Source organism: Pleurodeles waltl, chromosome 9 (genome assembly GCF_031143425.1).
Source record: "Pleurodeles waltl isolate 20211129_DDA chromosome 9, aPleWal1.hap1.20221129, whole genome shotgun sequence".
NCBI classification, from domain to species: domain Eukaryota; kingdom Metazoa; phylum Chordata; class Amphibia; order Caudata; family Salamandridae; genus Pleurodeles; species Pleurodeles waltl.
The window spans coordinates 571,066,540-571,085,458 of NC_090448.1; the positions used below are offsets into that span (position 1 = coordinate 571,066,540).

The 18,919-nt window shown below is 44.7% G+C and overlaps 1 protein-coding gene across 2 annotated transcripts in view; it reads right to left on the reverse strand.

Annotated features, from left to right (window-relative positions):
* LOC138259674 (cytochrome P450 2C15-like) overlaps positions 1-18,919 on the reverse strand; it is a 376,589-nt gene that overhangs the window by 262,775 nt on the left and 94,895 nt on the right. The window contains exon 2 of one of the 2 annotated variants that reach the window (XM_069207546.1): positions 16,898-17,060. The exons of the other annotated variant lie outside the window; for it this stretch is intronic. Coding sequence (XP_069063647.1) covers positions 16,898-17,060 — 163 coding nt within the window. The remainder of the gene's footprint in view (positions 1-16,897; positions 17,061-18,919) is intronic. 2 annotated transcript variants of the gene reach the window in all.

Sequence of the window (18,919 nt, forward strand, 5' to 3'; positions counted from 1 at the left end):
TAGTTTACTAGCTCTGGCTCCCAAACTATACTTGAATAGGTTTCTGCAATATTTTAGGCAGCTTGCGCCCTTGATCCTGTACTGGAACATCCTGGAGCCACATGCACACTGCTAGTGTTACTGCTTTCCCATTAGGGCTACTTAATATTATTGAGGATACTGTGGCAAAGTTGCCAATTAATTGCATCCCCAAACCCAGGGCCCGGGCAGCTCTGTAGTCATCTTGGATTTGTTTTAACACTTCCAGAAGATTTTCAATTGTTGGTGTATCGTGTGCGTTAGTATAGAGCTTGACTAATACCGTGCCCCATGTGCTGCCGTTATCCACAGCGGGAACCATCCCAAATGGCAAGCACATAGTGAGAATTCTATGTTTATCTTGAGGTCCCGTGAGGGGAAATACAGCTTCCAGCATGTTTATCTTTTGAGCTAACCAAAACGGAATTTCTTCAAGTTTTGCAGTTACTTCACCCATGATCGAATGCAACATTGCAGGGTTAATGACTGGTGAGGCTGTGTGCGGTTGTGCTGGAGCAGCACGTGCTGGGTTAGTAGTTAACGTTTGCATTACAAATTGTACTAAGAATAAATATATTGCTACAAGCTGAATATAAGCGGTGAACTTCAGCTACCGCCAAGGTGCCTGCATCAGGATGCATTGTCTTTGTGTGGCCAATAAAGGCCAGGTAAGGCCATCATTGCTCAGAGGACCTAGCCTAACATGAAGTATTGTGTGTGGAAGGGTGCCATTAAGCCAGTTGTGGTGGTCTTGAAAAGATAGAAGTATCTCTATATATGTGTATTCTCTGTACTGTGCAGGTGCATTAGCATGTGTATGGTGATTAAATGTATTAGTGTTCCCATCAACTGCTGGAAAATTGACCCAAAAGTAGAAATTTTCTGTTCTATATGCTGAATGGTCCTCAACCACAAATCTAACTGCACCGCCCTGGGCCATAAGTCCATTAGCTAATAAATGATTAATCAGAGGTGGTTGCATGTTTGGTGCTATTATCACCCACTGCGGGTTCGCCATGGTAAATGTACCTGTTCAGAGATAATGACACTAATTGGGGATTAATTATTTTAAGGTTCAAACTTGAACAACCTTCAGTCTAACATAGGAGGTACTTATCTAGTTGAGGAGGAAATACTCAATACCACGGACATCTCCGTATATATTATTGGGGTGCCTTTAGCATGTAGTGAGACAAAGATACTCAGGGAGATCCGCAATTCAGTGCCTTACCGAGTGTTGGTGGCGCATGATGTGTTGGCTCTCATTGTACCAATGAGACTGCTGGATTTGGGCAGGAGCACCACCAGGTTGTGGGGAACTTAGTCCAATTCCACACCCTGTGACAATTGTCGGCCTAACCCTTTCGGCTAGCTAGCAGTACCTCACTAGCACATGGAAGGGGCAGTAATTTGTGTCAGCCATGTGCATGACATTCTGACTTCTCAGGGGAAATCGTGGTGGAAAAGATCTCATCCTTTTCTCCCAGTTGCATTCATCTCACACATGCAAAGACAAACAGAACAAAAGATTGGTTCAATGTACTTTATTGAATCAATTGTGTCCTAGATAAAATAGCATGTACTGCAATGATTAGATGATAAAACATAATAATAATAAAGCGGTGACAAGAAAAGTAAAAAATAAAGTCCCACCATAGTGTTCGAATGCTAGGTGTTGGAATTCCTACCTACACCACTAAAGTATTATTTTAGAGCACAGCAGTGTTACCCCTAATCCGCCCTTCATAATCCCTAAAAGTAAATCATCCCCATACGTGGATTTGGAAGTAATGAAGAGGGCTGGTAGTCTACTGAGAGTCCTCTCTCATGTAGGCAGAGAAAGAAGTCAAGTCTCAGCAGACAGCTGCAATGAAGCGACAGCATGAGGTGGAAACCTTCAGGCTGGGACTCTGCCTCTAACATTTAAGGGGCACAGGGTTTTCTTATAGTAAAACAGCTAATAAACTTTCCTAACGTAAACATGTATGTTTCCGTGAACTGGCAGAGATTGCGGTGTTCCACTTTGTATCAGCAACATATTGGAGACAACCTTGAGCACAGCACAGAACACGAATGTCAGAGTACAAAGAATTAAAACAATTTCTGTGTTAAAAGTATACAAGACAAAGAAAAATGAAACCACTGGAGAAGAAAGCTTCTGCTCAGAAAATAAAAATGAATAAAACAAATTGCAACTTGGCTAAACAGCACAGGCTGTAGGTCTATGGCTAAAATAACATGCCCATAAAAAGCTCCTACGGGACCTTCACAACAATGACATATTTCTTGTGGTTCCATAGTTGTGTACCGTTCCCCATATTAACAGCAGTAACAGGAGGAAGGTTCAAATCAGGGGTAGTAACCCTCCCTTTATTCTCACCAGAATGACTCACCCTGCCAGATGCCCTCACGTCAGTCCTAGTACTCTGGATACCAACAAAGGGACTTCACAACCGCTCCAGAACTTTAGCCACCAGATCTGGATGGAAATTTGCAGGCATTTATGATCCCTCTTTGATTTTCTTGACATACTGTTCAATATTCCAGAAATATTGATTGAATGATTCAAATAAGCCCTTCATAAGTAAGTCTAGTTTTAACCCCTTCGCTGCCAGGCCTTTTCCCCCTCCTGTGCCAGGCCTTTTTTTGCCTATTTGGGGCAGTTCGCGCTTAGGCCCTCATAACTTTTTGTCCACATAAGCTAACCAAGCCAAATTTGCGTCCTTTTTTTCCAACATCCTAGGGATTCTAAAGGTACCCAGACTTCGTGGGTTCCCCTGAGGGAGGCCAAGAAATTGGCCAAAATACAGTGAAAATTTCGTTTTTTTCAAAACAATTGGAAAAAGGGGCTGCAGAAGAAGGCTTGTGGTTTTTCCCCTGAAAATGGCATCAACAAAGGGTCTGCGGTGCTAAACTCAGCAGCTTCCCAGCTTTCAGGAACAGGCAGACTTGAATCCGAAAACCCAATTTTTCAACACAATTTTGGCATTTTACTGGGGCATACCCCATTTGTGCAATTTTTTGTGCTTTCAGCCTCCTTCCAGTCAGTGACAGGAATGGTCATGAAACAAATGCTGGATCCCAGAAACCTAAACATTTCTGAAAAGTAGACAAAATTCTGAATTCAGCAAGGGGTCATTTGTGTAGATCCTACAAGGGTTTCCTACAGAAAATAACAGCTGAAAAAGAAAAATATTGAAATTGAGGTGAAAAAAACATAAATTTTTCTCTACTTTTTACTCTGTAACTTTTCCCTGCAATGTCAGATTATCGAAAGCAATATACCGTTACGTCTGCTGGACTCCTCTGGTTGCGGGGATATATAGGGTTTGTAGGTTCATCAAGAACCCGAGGAACCCAGAGCCAATAAATGAGCTGCACCCTGCAGTGCATTTTCATTCTATACCGGGTATACAGTAATTCATTTGCTGAAATATAAGGAGTAAAAAATAGCTATCAAGAAAACCTTTGCATTTCCAAAAAGGGCACAAGATAAGGTGTTGAGGAGCAGTGGTTATTTGCACATCTCTGAATTCCGGGGTGACCATAGTAGCACGTGAATTACATGGAATTTCTCAAATAGATGTCTTTTTTACACACACCCCTATATTTGGAAGGAATAAATGTAGAGAAAGACAAGGGGCAATAACACTTGTTTTGCTATTCTATGTTCCCCCAAGTCTCCCGATAAAAATGATACCTCACTTGTGTGGCTAGGCCTAGCGCCCGCGACAGGATATGCCCCAAAAACACAACGTGGACACATCACAGAAAACAGAGCTGTTTTTAGCAAAGTGACTACCTGTAGATTTTGGCCTCTAGCTCAGCCGCCACCTAGGGAAACCTACCAAACCTGTGCATTTCTGAAAACTAGAGACCTAGGGGAATCCAAGGAGGGGTGACTTGTGTGGCTCGGACCAGGTTCTGTTACCCAGAATCCTTTGCAAACCTCAAAATTTGGCTAAAAAAACACATGTTCCTCACATTTCTGTGGCAGAAAGTTCTGGAATCTGAGAGGAGCGACAAATTTCCTTCCACCCAGCATTCCCCCACGTCTCCCGATAAAAATGATACCTCACTTGTGTGGGTAGGCCTAGCGCCCGCGACAGGATATGCCCCAAAACACAACCTGGACACATCACAGAAAACAGAGCTGTTTTTAGCAAAGTGACTACCTGTAGATTTTGGCCTGTAGCTCAGCCGCCACGTAGGGAAACCTACCAAACCTGTGCATTTCTGAAAACTAGAGACCTAGGGGAATCCAAGGAGGGGTGACTTGTGTGACTCGGACCAGGTTCGGTTACCCAGAATCCTTTGCAAACCTCAAAATTTGGCTAAAAAAACACATGTTCCTCACATTTCTGTGGCAGAAAGTTCTGGAGAGGAGCCACAAATTTCCTTCCACCTAGCGTTCCCCCACGTCTCCCGATAAAAATGATACCTCACTTGTGTGGGTAGGCCTAGCGCCCGCGACAGGATATGCCCCAAAACACAACGTGGACATATCACAGAAAACAGAGCTGTTTTTAGCAAAGTGACTACCTGTAGATTTTGGCCTCTAGCTCAGCCGCCACCTAGGGAAACCTACCAAACCTGTGCATTTCTGAAAACTAGAGACCTAGGGGGATCCAAGGAGGGGTGACTTGCGGGGCTCGGACCAGGTTCTGTTACCCAGAATCCTTTGCAAACCTCAAAATTTGGCTAAAAAAACACATGTTCCTCACATTTCTGTGGCAGAAAGTTCTGGAATCTGAGAGGAGCGACAAATTTCCTTCCACCCAGCATTCCCCCACGTCTCCCGATAAAAATGATACCTCACTTGTGTGGGTAGGCCTAGCGCCCGCGACAGGATATGCCCCAAAACACAACCTGGACACATCACAGAAAACAGAGCTGTTTTTAGCAAAGTGACTACCTGTAGATTTTGGCCTGTAGCTCAGCCGCCACGTAGGGAAACCTACCAAACCTGTGCATTTCTGAAAACTAGAGACCTAGGGGAATCCAAGGAGGGGTGACTTGTGTGACTCGGACCAGGTTCGGTTACCCAGAATCCTTTGCAAACCTCAAAATTTGGCTAAAAAAACACATGTTCCTCACATTTCTGTGGCAGAAAGTTCTGGAGAGGAGCCACAAATTTCCTTCCACCTAGCGTTCCCCCACGTCTCCCGATAAAAATGATACCTCACTTGTGTGGGTAGGCCTAGCGCCCGCGACAGGATATGCCCCAAAACACAACGTGGACATATCACAGAAAACAGAGCTGTTTTTAGCAAAGTGACTACCTGTAGATTTTGGCCTCTAGCTCAGCCGCCACCTAGGGAAACCTACCAAACCTGTGCATTTCTGAAAACTAGAGACCTAGGGGGATCCAAGGAGGGGTGACTTGCGGGGCTCGGACCAGGTTCTGTTACCCAGAATCCTTTGCAAACCTCAAAATTTGGCTAAAAAAACACATGTTCCTCACATTTCTGTGGCAGAAAGTTCTGGAATCTGAGAGGAGCCACAAATTTCCTTCCACCCAGCGTTCCCCCACGTCTCCCGATAAAAATGATACCTCACTTGTGTGGGTAGGCCTAGCGCCCGCGACAGGATATGCCCCAAAACACAACGTGGACATATCACAGAAAACAGAGCTGTTTTTAGCACAGTGACTACCTGTAGATTTTGGTCTCTAGCTCAGCCGACACCTAGGGAAACCTACCAAACCTGTGCATTTCTGAAAACTAGAGACCTAGGGGAATACAAGGAGGGGTGACTTGTGTGGCTCGGACCAGGTTCTGTTACCCAGAATCCTTTGCAAACCTCAAAATTTGGCTAAAAAAACACATGTTCCTCACATTTCTGTGGCAGAAAGTTCTGGAATCTGAGAGGAGACACAAATTTCCTTCCACCCAGCGTTCCCCCACGTCTCCCGATAAAAATGATACCTCACTTGTGTGGGTAGGCCTAGCGCCCGCGACAGGATATGCCCCAAAACACAACGTGGACATATCACAGAAAACTGAGCTGTTTTTAGCAAAGTGACTACCTATAGATTTTGGCCTCTAGCTCAGCCGCCACCTAGGGAAACCTACCAAACCTGTGCATTTCTGAAAACTAGAGACCTAGGGGAATCCAAGGAGGGGTGACTTGTGTGGCTCGGACCAGGTTCTGTTACCCAGAATCCTTTGCAAACCTCAAAATTTGGCTAAAAAAACACATGTTCCTCACATTTCTGTGGCAGAAAGTTCTGGAATCTGAGAGGAGCCACAAATTTCCTTCCACCAAGCGTTCCCCCACGTCTCCCGATAAAAATGATACCTCACTTGTGTGGGTAGGCCTAGCGCCCGCGACAGGATATACCCCAAAACACAACGTGGACATATCACAGAAAACAGAGCTGTTTTTAGCAAAGTGACTACCTGTAGATTTTGGCCTCTAGCTCAGCCGCCACCTAGGGAAACCTACCAAACCTGTGCATTTCTGAAAACTAGAGACCTAGGGGAATCCAAGGAGGGTTGACTTGCGGGGCTCGGACCAGGTTCTGTTACCCAGAATCCTTTGCAAACCTCAAAATTTGGCTAAAAAAACACATGTTCCTCACATTTCTGTGGCAGAAAGTTCTGGAATCTGAGAGGAGCCACAAATTTCCTTCCACACAGCGTTCCCCCACGTCTCCCGATAAAAATGATACCTCACTTGTGTGGGTAGGCCTAGCGCCCGCGACAGGATATGCCCCAAAACACAACGTGGGCATATCACAGAAAACAGAGCTGTTTTTAGCAAAGTGACTACCTGTAGATTTTGGCCTCTAGCTCAGCCGCCACCTAGGGAAACCTACCAAACCTGTGCATTTCTGAAAACTAGAGACCTAGGGGAATCCAAGGAGGGATGACTTGTGTGGCTCGGACCAGGTTCTGTTACCCAGAATCCTTTGCAAACCTCAAAATGTGGCTAAAAAAACACATGTTCCTCACATTTCTGTGGCAGAAAGTTCTGGAATCTGAGAGGAGCCACAAATTTCCTTCCACCCAGCGTTCCCCCACGTCTCCCGATAAAAATGATACCTCACTTGTGTGGGTAGGCCTAGCGCCCGCGACAGGATATGCCCCAAAACACAACGTGGACATATCACAGAAAACAGAGCTGTTTTTAGCAAAGTGACTACCTGTAGATGTTGGCCTCTAGCTCAGCCGCCACCTAGGGAAACCTACCAAACCTGTGCATTTCTGAAAACTAGAGACCTAGGGGAATCCAAGGAGGGGTGACTTGTGTGGCTCGGACCAGGTTCTGTTACCCAGAATCCTTTGCAAACCTCAAAATTTGGCTAAAAAAACACATGTTCCTCACATTTCTGTGGCAGAAAGTCCTGGAATCTGAGAGGAGCCACAAATTTCCTTCCACCCAGCGTTCCCCCACGTCTCCCGATAAAAATGATACCTCACTTGCGTGGGTAGGCCTAGCGGCCGCGACAGGAAACGCCCCAAAGCGCAACGTGGACACAACCTAAATTTTGAAAGAAAACAGTGCCTACCTGTGGATTTTGGCCTGTAGCTCAGCGGGCACCTAGGGAAACCTACCAAACCTGTGCATTTCTGAAAACTAGAGACCTAGGGGAATCCAAGGAGGGTTGACTTGCGGGGCTCGGACCAGGTTCTGTTACCCAGAATCCTTTGCAAACCTCAAAATTTGGCCAAAAAAACACTTTTTCCTCTCATTTCTGTGGCAGAAAGTTCTGGAATCTGAGAGGAGCCACAAATTTCCTTCCACCCAGCATTCCCCCAAGTCTCCCGATAAAAATGATACCTCACTTGTGTGGGTGGGCCAGGTGCCTGCAACAGAATAAGGCCCAAAACCTGAAGAGATTGAAGGGATAGGTATTTTTGCAATATATCATTTTGATGTGTGCACATACGTCCGTGATGTGCCAAACACTAAAATAGTGAAAAGAAACACTTAGGTTATGTGAAGAAGACCCCTCACCCACCAACCAAGTTGGTGGCATGCTTCATCATCGGGGTCCCACCCGAGGCACCTAGCGTGTCACAGGTGTGCTGCGACGCCTGATTACAGCGGAGCAGGTTTTGTCATTTTTTACAACACATACTGGTTGGATTTGGCACGAGGGTGAGTGATGGTTCAGTGGATCAAATTTTATTAACAAGAGATTTCACAAAAATGAAATGCACTGCTAATAACTGAAAGGCAAAAAAGTGAACCAATGACTCACAGCTCGTGAGCTGTAAAGCCGCGACAAGGCACCAACCGCTTTACAGTCCATTCACACACCTTTCATACATGACACGCACAAGACCATTCACACCGCCAGCCACGGGCCCAGCACATTACAACACTCACATCGACAGACCGCGCCACTCAAGGGCCCATCACTTACATACGCCACATGCCTGATACAAGAATCACACCAGCTGATGGGAGTGTGGACTGCCGTTTGGCTGGCACCGCCAGCCAAGCGCCACCCCACGCACACCACCAGCCAAGCGCCACCCCACGCACACCGCCAGCCAAGCGCCACCCCACGCACACCGCCAGCCAAGCGCCACCCCACGCACACCGCAATCACTTTTTTTTATTTATAAACAACAAATAAACTACTAATTATAAAATAGGCACAAAACTACAAACACAAAACCTCAAACGAAATACACGACAGATGCCAACCGTGAAACATATGAAAATATAAAACAGAGAGCTTACGCTCACGGTATTTCCCAAAAGTTTTTCCTTGTGTGGTAACTTCTAAAACAGCTGGGCACACACAGCCCAGGCTTTGAAGGGCATTCGGGGCAGTACATCCGGCTCTCCCTCCGGATTGATCTCCGGGCACATACTCTACATTTCTTTGTGGGCATGTCTTTTTTGGGAGTGGGAGGAATGTGATCTGGAAAGTGCCGATCTTTCAATCTAGCCACATCCTCCACCACTTCTACTCTAGGAACTCTTGCCGGTTCCACCACAATAAGGCTTTCTATCACCGACTCCTGAAATTTAACAAAAGTCATCCTTGACTCAGGTGAACAATCCTTGTATACAATAAAGGCATTAAAAGTTGCCAAATGAAATAAATGTAGGGCCAACTTTTTATACCACACATACGACTTACGAAGAGCAGTGTAAGGTTCCAACCTCTGATCTACTCTATCAACACCACCCATGTGCCTACTGTAGTCCAAAATGCACGCAGGTTTGCGCACTTCCGCAACCTGACCCCAAACAGCCACAGGGGAAGTACTCTCATCATGGATGGTCGATAGCATGTACACATCCCTCCTGTCTGAAAATTTCATAGCTAACAGCTCATTATTCCGCAAGGCACTGCACTGTCCCCTCTCAAGTTTTTTACAGACAAGCTCCCTTGGATAGCCTTTGCGTTTAGAACGGATTGTGCCACAAGCAACAGTGTCCACCCTAAACAACTCCTTGAACAACTGCACTCCAGTGTAGAAATTATCTACGTACAAATGGTGACCTTTGTTAAACAGCCGTCTAGCAAGTTCCCACACAATTTTTTCGCTAACTCCAAAAGTGGCCGGACAACCAGGAGGGTCAATACTGGAATCCCTACCAGTGTAGACCCGGAAATTATAAACATATCCTGTACTGCTTTCTGACAGCAGATACAATTTAATCCCATACCGTGCCCTCTTACTAGGGATGTACTGCTTAAAAACTAAACGCCCCTTGAAAAGGACCAAAGACTCGTCCACACTTATCTCTTTGCCTGGAACATAGACCTCTGAAAACCGATCCACAAAATGATCAAGGACAGGCCTAATCTTAAAAAGGCGGTCACAATCAGGGTGATCTCGTGGCAAGGCTAAAGCATTGTCTACAAAATGCAGCATACGAAGAAGAAGCAAATACCGATTACGTGTCATAGTTGCAGGAAATATAGCAGTTGCCATCAAGGGACTAGTAGACCAATAAGAAGCCAGTGACGGCTTCCTGATCAACCCCATCAAAAAAGACAAACCTAAAAACCTTTTCATCTCTTCCAGATATGTGGGAACCCAATGAGTAGCTCTAGACTGAGGCTTAAGTCTGGCAGCGTTGTCCCGCAAATATTGCTCTGCATACACATTTGTCTGCTCCACAATCTCTTCCAAAAATACATCGTCCATAAACAAGTGAAAGAAATGGACAGGCAGAAAGTTTTCCGTATTAACTCTACACCCTGGGAGACTAGTAAATGCAGGTAACTGTGGCTGCTCCATGTTTGGGGCAATCCAGGTGTCAGGTCTTCTAATGGGAAACCCTTCAGCCCCAGGCTGCTGCACTCTTGGCACATCAATGTCCTCCTCTAACTCAGGCCCTTCATCTGCACTGAGAGTAGCTTCCTCATCAGAAGAATACTCTTGGACAGAAAACTCACTTCCAGAATCTCCTGCTTCCTCCTCTGCCTCAGATGCAGAGTCAGTGTCGTAATCATGGTCTGAAGACGACTCAAAGAGCATGCGAACAACCTGCTGAGCGGTCACTTTGCGGCTAGCCATGATCCTAACAACAAATGGATTGCCAACAACAACTAGCACTAAAATAAGTAATAAACAAAGTGTAGCTTTATCACAAAGAGTTATGTACTACAAAAAACTATACCACTCAGTTGCCTGAAATAGCTACTCACCAAGCAACTACTCTGCACAGACACAGCAATCACCAATGATATCCCACTAAAAAGAAAAAAGAAAAAAGCAAATTAGACATATGACAACACAAACATCACTGTGCTCAAATCTAAGGACAATGTCAAACACACAATACTGCATTTAGTACACCACCTACAAACATGTCATTCATGCATGTCAACAATACTCCTTTGGAGTAAATTGCTTTCACTTACCTAAAACATGCAGCTATGCAAACCACTGGACAACTACTGCCAAAACCGCTAAGATCCACAGCAAAGGAAGCAAAAGCGTTGAACTAGAAGAAAAAGAAGAAATAAATTGTTATAATCACAAATACAAATACTTTGCCTGTTGACAAACACCCCACCACCAAGAACTTAGAAGTTGTCCCTGGTACCTAAGTGGATCCTGCCCCCCCTCGGGGGTAGATGGGCGTAAAAAAATTAGCCGAAATGGGCAACACCTCTGTGCCCCCTTTTAGGGGGCAACCCTTCCCAAAGGGGGCACCCCCAGCACAAAACAAAAAAATCCCTGCCGTATTGGTGGTTTCTGCCCTCCTTGGGGGCAGATGGGCCTACAAAATTACACACACACCACACAATCCCTGGCGCCTAGTGTGCTTCCACCCCCCCGGGGCCAGATCGTCCAAAAAATGACTGGTCTGCCATCGGGGGGCCGAAACAGAAAAAAAAAACTCCCCAGGGGAGAGACCCTTGCCCAAGGGGTTGCCCTCAAAATAAACAACAAAAACAAAATCCCTGGTGTCTAGTGGATTTTGCCCCCCCGCCCCCCCCCCCCCCCCCCCCCCGGCGGCAGATCAGCCCAAAAATTGGCAATCTGCCCCCGGAGGGGGAGGGGGGGGCAAATACTAAAAAATGTGTCCCCCAGTGGTACGCCCCTTGCCCAAAGGGTCGCCCCCCAAAAAAAACTTTACAATAAAAATAAATCCCTGGTGTCTAGTGGTTTTCAACCCCCCTCGGTGGCAGATCTGCCAAAAAATCAGCGGATCTGCCCCCCGGGGGGGGGGCTAAATACAAATAAAAATTCCCCGGGGGGGCCACCCTGGCCCAAGGGGTCACCCCCAAAATATACACAAAATATAAAATCCCTGGTGTCTAGTGGTTTTCGCCCCCCCCCGGGGGCAGATCCGCCGAAAATTCGGCAGATCTGCCCCAGGGGGGGGGGGGGGTGAAATACAAAATAAAATTGCCCCCGGGGTGGGGCGACCCTTGCCCAAGGGGGTCGTCCCCAAAATAAACATAAAATACTATATCCCTGGTGTCTAGTGGTTTTCGCCCCCCCCGGGGGCAGATCCGCCGAAAAATCGGCAGATCTGCCCCCAGGGGGGGGCGAAATACAAAAAAAAATTGCCCCCGGGGGGGGCGACCCTTGCCCAAGGGGTCGCCCCCAAAATTTTGCCAAAATAACAGTATCCCTGGTGTCTAGTGGTTTTCGCCCCCCCGTCGGGGCAGATCCGCCGAAAAAACGGCGGATCTGCCCCCAGGGGGGGGCGAAATACTAAAAATAATTGCCCCCGGGGGGGGCGACCCTTGCCCAAGGGGTCGCCCCCAAAATATTGACAAAAATAAATCCCTGGTGGCTAGTGGAGATTCCTGCTCCACAATCGCGGGCTCTGCCCGCGATCGTGGAGCAGGAATCTAATGAAAACAGGCACCGGGGGAAAGGAAAAACCCTTTCCTTTCCCCCCGTGTCTGTTTCCACCACCCCCGACCCCCAAAAACGAAGAGGACTCACCTTTTGTGTCCTCCTCGGTAGACGCGCTGGAAGCAAATGGCTTCCAGCGCACCCGGCAACACTAGATGACGTCAGCGCGCTGTGCGCGCGCTGACGTCATCGGATTGCCGTGGGGGGGGCGGGGGTGGAAGGGGAAGGTCTTCCCCTTCCATCCCCGCCTGGGGGGGGGGAGGGGGGGTGCACGGGGGGCGCGCTAGCGCGCCCCCAAGTTCCCCTGTGCCTAGGACGAGATGATCTCGTCCAAGGCACAGGGGAACTGTAGCCTTGGACGAGATCATCTCGTCCAAGGCACAGAAGAGGTTAAATAAAGTTTGTCCACACAGTCTAGGACCTTGTTGTCGAAACAGGATCAAGTAATTCTGCAGAGAAAACATCCTTCCCCTGTAGACTCTGGAAAGGGTTAACTTTGGAGGCAGCCCACTCCCTTTCTTTCCTCTCCCAAGAGGGAGGAAGAGGGTCTGCTGCAGACTCTGACCCGGTCTCCTTTTGGGGCAAAGTAGCCTCAGGGCTTATCTGGTGCACTAGCGCTTAAACTAGAAGTGTGGTCGCTTTGCCACCCATTACTCCCTTGCAGTGTCTAAGTACAAAGATACCAGCAGATGACAAACTTACCTCTTTAAGGATACTTAAGTTAGCTGAAGGGGGAACAAAATCAACCCGCACTTATAAGACCACTTCTTCCTCTACTTTAGTAGGGCCAAAGGGCCAAAACCACAAAGGATAAATAAAATCGAATGTTAGACTTACCACATTGGGCTTTAGAGGGATCCATATCTTTCGATAGTACAGAGTCTCTAACAATCACAGCCTTGTACTTCCCTAACCAAAAGAGGGAGATAGAGGGGGGCCCTGGTCCACTCTCGGACGTTCACACATGGGCCTGCCCTTGGCCTGACTGTCTTATCTTGATTCAAACATCTACATTAACAACAAACTAACTCTGGAACAAATGATCCTTTGAGAAATGTTGATTTTTCTTATGTTACATTTTTTACTTTTCGAAGTTTCCTCCAAGCATTCTGGTTTTAAGGCTGTTATGAGGCAAATCACTAATGGTCCTGTTTGGTCCTTATAATTAGTGAAAGTTCATATCACACACTATTTAATATTTTTAACAATGCTTTGCACAAAGTTTAGCTCTATTAGTTTTGTCCAAACTCTTATCCTGTTTGTTTTATATCTGCTTACAACAGAATTTGATTGTAGCTAGATATGCATTGATGGTAGTTCCCTTAGTGTCTAGAATGCTACCTCCGCTTGATTTCCAGCAGCCTAGTGTAGCTGGACACCAAGAGACAAATTCATGGAATCGCATTGTCACATTACCAGGTTTGTATACATGCATGCTTTGCAACAGCAAGATGTCCTCTGTTATTTTCCTATATATATAAAATCAAGAAAACAACAATGGAGTACTCCTTTAAAGTGGTATGGAGCACTTGGTGTACCCTGGCTTACTCATTATGCATATGCAGAAAGCATGGTCTGGTTCCTCTTGGTCCTATTCCTTTGTGTGCAAAATTATTATTTGCCTGTTATGGAGCACCTGCACTTCAGATGCACTCTTTAACACCTACACTACTGATGGATACATTATTAGGGTTTCAAAATCTGAGTCATGCCCCTGTTAATGGAACACATCTATTGCATTTCAAAAACTGAAAAAAGCAAGACCTTCAGAATTTAGATGTGTTGAAGAGATCAATGCCATGGCTTATATAACATTATTCCATTGCCATTAAGCCGCATAATTCTAGTTAGCAGGCTCTATGGTGCAAATTAATAAGTCAGACAATCTGCTGATATGATCCAATTAGGTCTTCAATGAAGCAATAAGTGTTCAGTTTATTCACTCACTTGGCGTCTTCTAAACTTTGATAAGTGTTAGCTTTGTTTTCTTGCTTTCACTCTTTTATACAAATCAATATTTTTATAAAACCGTGTCTAAGCTCATGGGTAAAGCCATGTTTTAAATTTCTCCTTTGCTTCTAATCTCTTTTGCTGCTACTTATTTCCTGTTGAGTCTTATCTTTGCTGTTGTATGCAAATTACCAGGCTGCTTGTGGCCTTCCTGAGCTCACTAAGTCAATCCATAAGAGGTGTTTAGTTCACATACTTCAGAGGGCGCGTGATGGTTTCTTATGTTCAACCATGCTGGAGACCGGGAATCGAATTCTAACTGGCTAAGCATCTCCAACATATATTTTATTACGATAGGAGGAATATGAAGGGTAAAAGAAAACCTTCATTCTCAGGAACCAATTTTATAAAATTGGCAAAATGTCTGCAGAGGATATCCCACTTCACGAAGCTCATGGAGTCCTCTGTACCATTTAGTAAATCAGACAAACTAATGGCTACAAGATGGAGAATTCAAACTAATGGTGACTATTTGCACAATACTCTATTCAGCTACCTATAGGCTTGAAGTGAGGAAGCATTTGGAGGGATTTATAGTGCGCCAGTTCATCTAAGTGGCCCTTAAAAAAAAGAGAATATTAGACTTTGGAAGAGAACAGAAATTTGTAGAGAACTTCCCAATCTCCGGATCAACAGAGTAGTGAGGTTCCACTAACCATTAAATGTGCATTGCTGTAGACTATTCATCTCTCATGAGGGAACTTAAGACCTGGTCAACCACTGGATGTCTAGCTTTGAAAGGGATACCTTTGAATTCAACTCTATATGTACAAAGTACCAAAGGAGTGACCTTCTACCCCTACATTCTACTTTTTCAGATGTAGAGGTTCAACTTTCCCACAAGGCTTGCTATCCTTTTCTAATCACAGCAGTGCACTTGGTACTTGGACACACTTATAAATGTACACTAAAGATGTATAAATTCCACATAGTTTTGCATCTAATGCAAATGACATCTAATTAGCTCTGGCAGGTTGTCATAACTCCACCTTGTGTCCTATGTGTGGTGGGTTTTACTCCCTGGGCCCTGAGTATTCCAAGTAATCCTTCCCTTGCCGAACCTTCCAGACTTGAGCACATTATGGCCCCTCCCAAGAAGCTTGAACCATTGACCCTCCTTTTCTGTTGCATTGCAAGTTTAGTCTGTTTTGTACCTGCAGATTATCACATGTTTATTAGGAAAGGTACAGTTCCACTGTGAACTATTGAACTGTACCATCATTCACTTGGGGTTCTGTTGTACTTGTATATTGTTGCTAATTACTGCTTGACCCTGCCTCATACCCATTGCATGTAACACATGGTCTTCCCTAGGTTTATTGGAATATTCCATGTTTCACATGGGACACAGCCTTTTCTGTAACACCCTTTTCTTCCAGCATAAATATCCTCTTGGAACCTGCAATAGCACTTGGCCTCATTCCAGTCCTGCGCAAGAACTGCCCCTGCACCCACCTCCTGATTCGCCCAGAACTTCCAGTGCTCGAGCCTTCCAAGCCTTTCTGATGATCCCATGATCCTGGCGTCGGCAACGCTTCCAGTGCCTTCCTTTGGTCTACAATTCTGCCTCTTCTTGAGCTTCTTGCACTGAGTCTCATGTTGTCTTCGGATTCCAGTTCAAGTACCAGACTTGATTAGGTACTTTCCCCTCAGGTTAGTGCACATTAACCCATAGGTTAGTGAATGAGCATATTTCAAAGGCTGATTCATATGAAGGCGTGAGCACATTTTCGGACATTGGACATAGAGTATTTACCCCCCCATGAAGCCCAACGCTATGGACTCTTTCATGGCAGCGCTCTAGTCTCTAAACTAAAAGTTTGCCATTGTATTTGTTGACACATTGTATCTAGTATTGTAGCAGATTGCTTGCAAAGCTTTAAGTCGTATTCAAATTTGATTCTGTAACCTCTATGTTCTGGAGTGGCAGAAAATCTCCAATTTATTCCTAAAGTGGTTTCTGCTCTTCCTCATGCAGTTAGGATGAAGTCCGTAAGTGTACTTGTGGTGTAAATAATTGATATATCATTTTGAGTTGGGAAACTATGGGTAACACTGCCTCTAGTTGTTTTTAGTGCATACACCTGTGTTGAGGATAACAAGGTCCAGGAAGTCCCAATCCTAATAGGCAGCGCATGAGACAGCAGAGCAGCCCCGTCAGTGATGCAAGGTCATCTTTACTTCTTTTATAGCATTCTCCTTTCCCTTCTGGTGACAGTTTTTGGGACAGGATCGTCGTTACTTGTTTCACTAAGCTGCCCCAGCTGGGACTGGAGGTCAACCATTGCCCCTGTGGTTAGAACCAGGTGAGTGCCTGACACAGGTTAGGCAGGACCTAGAATAATGCATGCTTCTTAAGCAATAGAAAGAGGGTCTGTGAGGGTCAGCTAAATTACATTATGTGAGGAAATAATATGCAGACTTATGTCGTGTTCAGAGAGGTGTCACTGATGCTGGATCCAGTTATTTTCAAAAGAAAAACCAGAACAGAGGCGTTCCTTCTTATTAAGAGGCAAAAACACAGTCACTGGAGCCCGTATTGTGTTGCATTCCTGAACTATAAATGATTCTCTTACCATATCCGTTGAAGAGAACACTAGCTATAGGGAATTCTCCTCTTCCACTGAAAGCGTCTCCTTGGTCAATCAGAGCCTGTTTCAGAACTTCAGGTCCACACAGTACTACTACCCGGTTCATTCCGAAGTAAACTGTGAACACTGGCCCATACTTGTCTCTGATCTGTGGATAAAAATGCACAGGTGTTAAGAGAATACATGTACCAGATTTGTCTCTTGCACACTGTTTAGAAGGAATACTATGTACAATTTGCTCTGGTTTGGAGAAAGTATTGTTTTTATCACAGCTAGTAGCACATAGAAATTTGCACTGCAAAATAAACACTTGTTGACAGAACAAAGAGGATATTTGGCTACTTATTGATGCTTCTATCAAATACAATATAAAGTACCTGATTCCAAACGTGCTGCAACATTGCATGAATTTAAACACTGCATATTCTTTGCACTCATAAGGAAAGATAACTCAAGTTTAGAAAACTGATTTCAGTGATTTAAAGTTCAATGCAGAAACCATATCCAGGATGAAATTTATTATAGATTCTACATTGATGTGAGATCATCTTGGAACACTCCTAAAACTTCGTACTTGTATAGCGCACTACTCACCCGTTAGGGTCTCAAGGCGTTGTACGCATACCGCTGTGGAACCCCTCCTGGCTTTTCCCTGTGAGGTGCCCACTCCTGGGCAACCTCCAAGGTGAAGCCAGGCATCCCAGCGCTGTTGGGGCCGTTGTGGGACGTTTAAGACCAAAACCCAAGTGGCTTGGCACTTCCCAAAACTCTCATACTAAAATACACCACAAATAGCTTGTGATCAGAATTCACAGCCATTTTAAAGCCCTGCAATGTCTAAAAAAAAAATTCACTAAGTAATCACTTGGAATTCCTATAAATAGGTTTGTGGAATGACTGCTCTTACATGAGCAGTCCATTACCAGAGTGTAGATTATTTATCTAAACCATAAAGCGAGGTGTAGGTTAAAAAGATTAGAAGAAAATGGTCAGTAAGTGTCTCCGAAAGAATATGCAGGTGACAACATAGGCATGTTTTCCAATAAAAATTGTTTTCCATTGACACATTGACAAAGCAATGTTTACTTTAAAATAAGGCAAAAATTAAATCAATGAAGAAGACTTAAATGGTCATTATATTTATGTTTAACAAAAACAATATATGTAGATCATAAATGTCCGTATTTCGCACTCTTGCCCAAAATGGACATATTTTTGGATGATTAGCGTAGGCTATATATTCCAAGTCCCTGACTAAGGATCTGTTTTTTCTAGCTTTTAGAAATGTCTGCTATTGCTGTGAACTGAGTATGTGTAATCGGCTGAATTTCTATGCTGAATGTCAATTTGGTCTCTAGTACTAACTAAACAGGGTCCTTAAGAATTGTAATCCATTATGGACGTAATTACTTTTAAATTGGTTGTTCGATGTTTGATCAATTTGTAGCATAACTCTAGATATATAAAGTATCTTCTCAAAGGTCACAAAACTTCCAGCAAAAGAGAGTTAGTTTTAATAATAAAGTGGCAACTCTAAACGAGATGACATAAAACATATCTGAATATAATCTTAAATAAGGTTTTTATTTCTTTAAGAATAATTTCTCTCTTTCACAACTTTCCATTTTCTACATAATCTTTGTCTTTTGCTAGCATTTAGGACACGTGCTGTTCCACATTCATTAAGCATGCTTTACAAATGCTTGGCATTAGGGGCTTTTCGGAACATCCTTGCACCCTTATGATTTTGTCATACAAGTTGCCTTTCTAGTCAACCGTTCTTATTTACACAATGTGTCAATGGGTGTAAGTAAAGCAACCAGATTCCTTCAAAATATACTTGGGGTTGTGGGACATTTTGTACAAGTTCAAAGTGGCACGAATGCTGGAACTCTGGATGCGGGTGTTATAGTTTAAGCAGAACGAGCAAAAACCCAGGTATTTCTGCCTTAAAAAGTATCAACTGCCGCAAAACCATACCTTGCACTACGTGAGTGAACAGAAAAA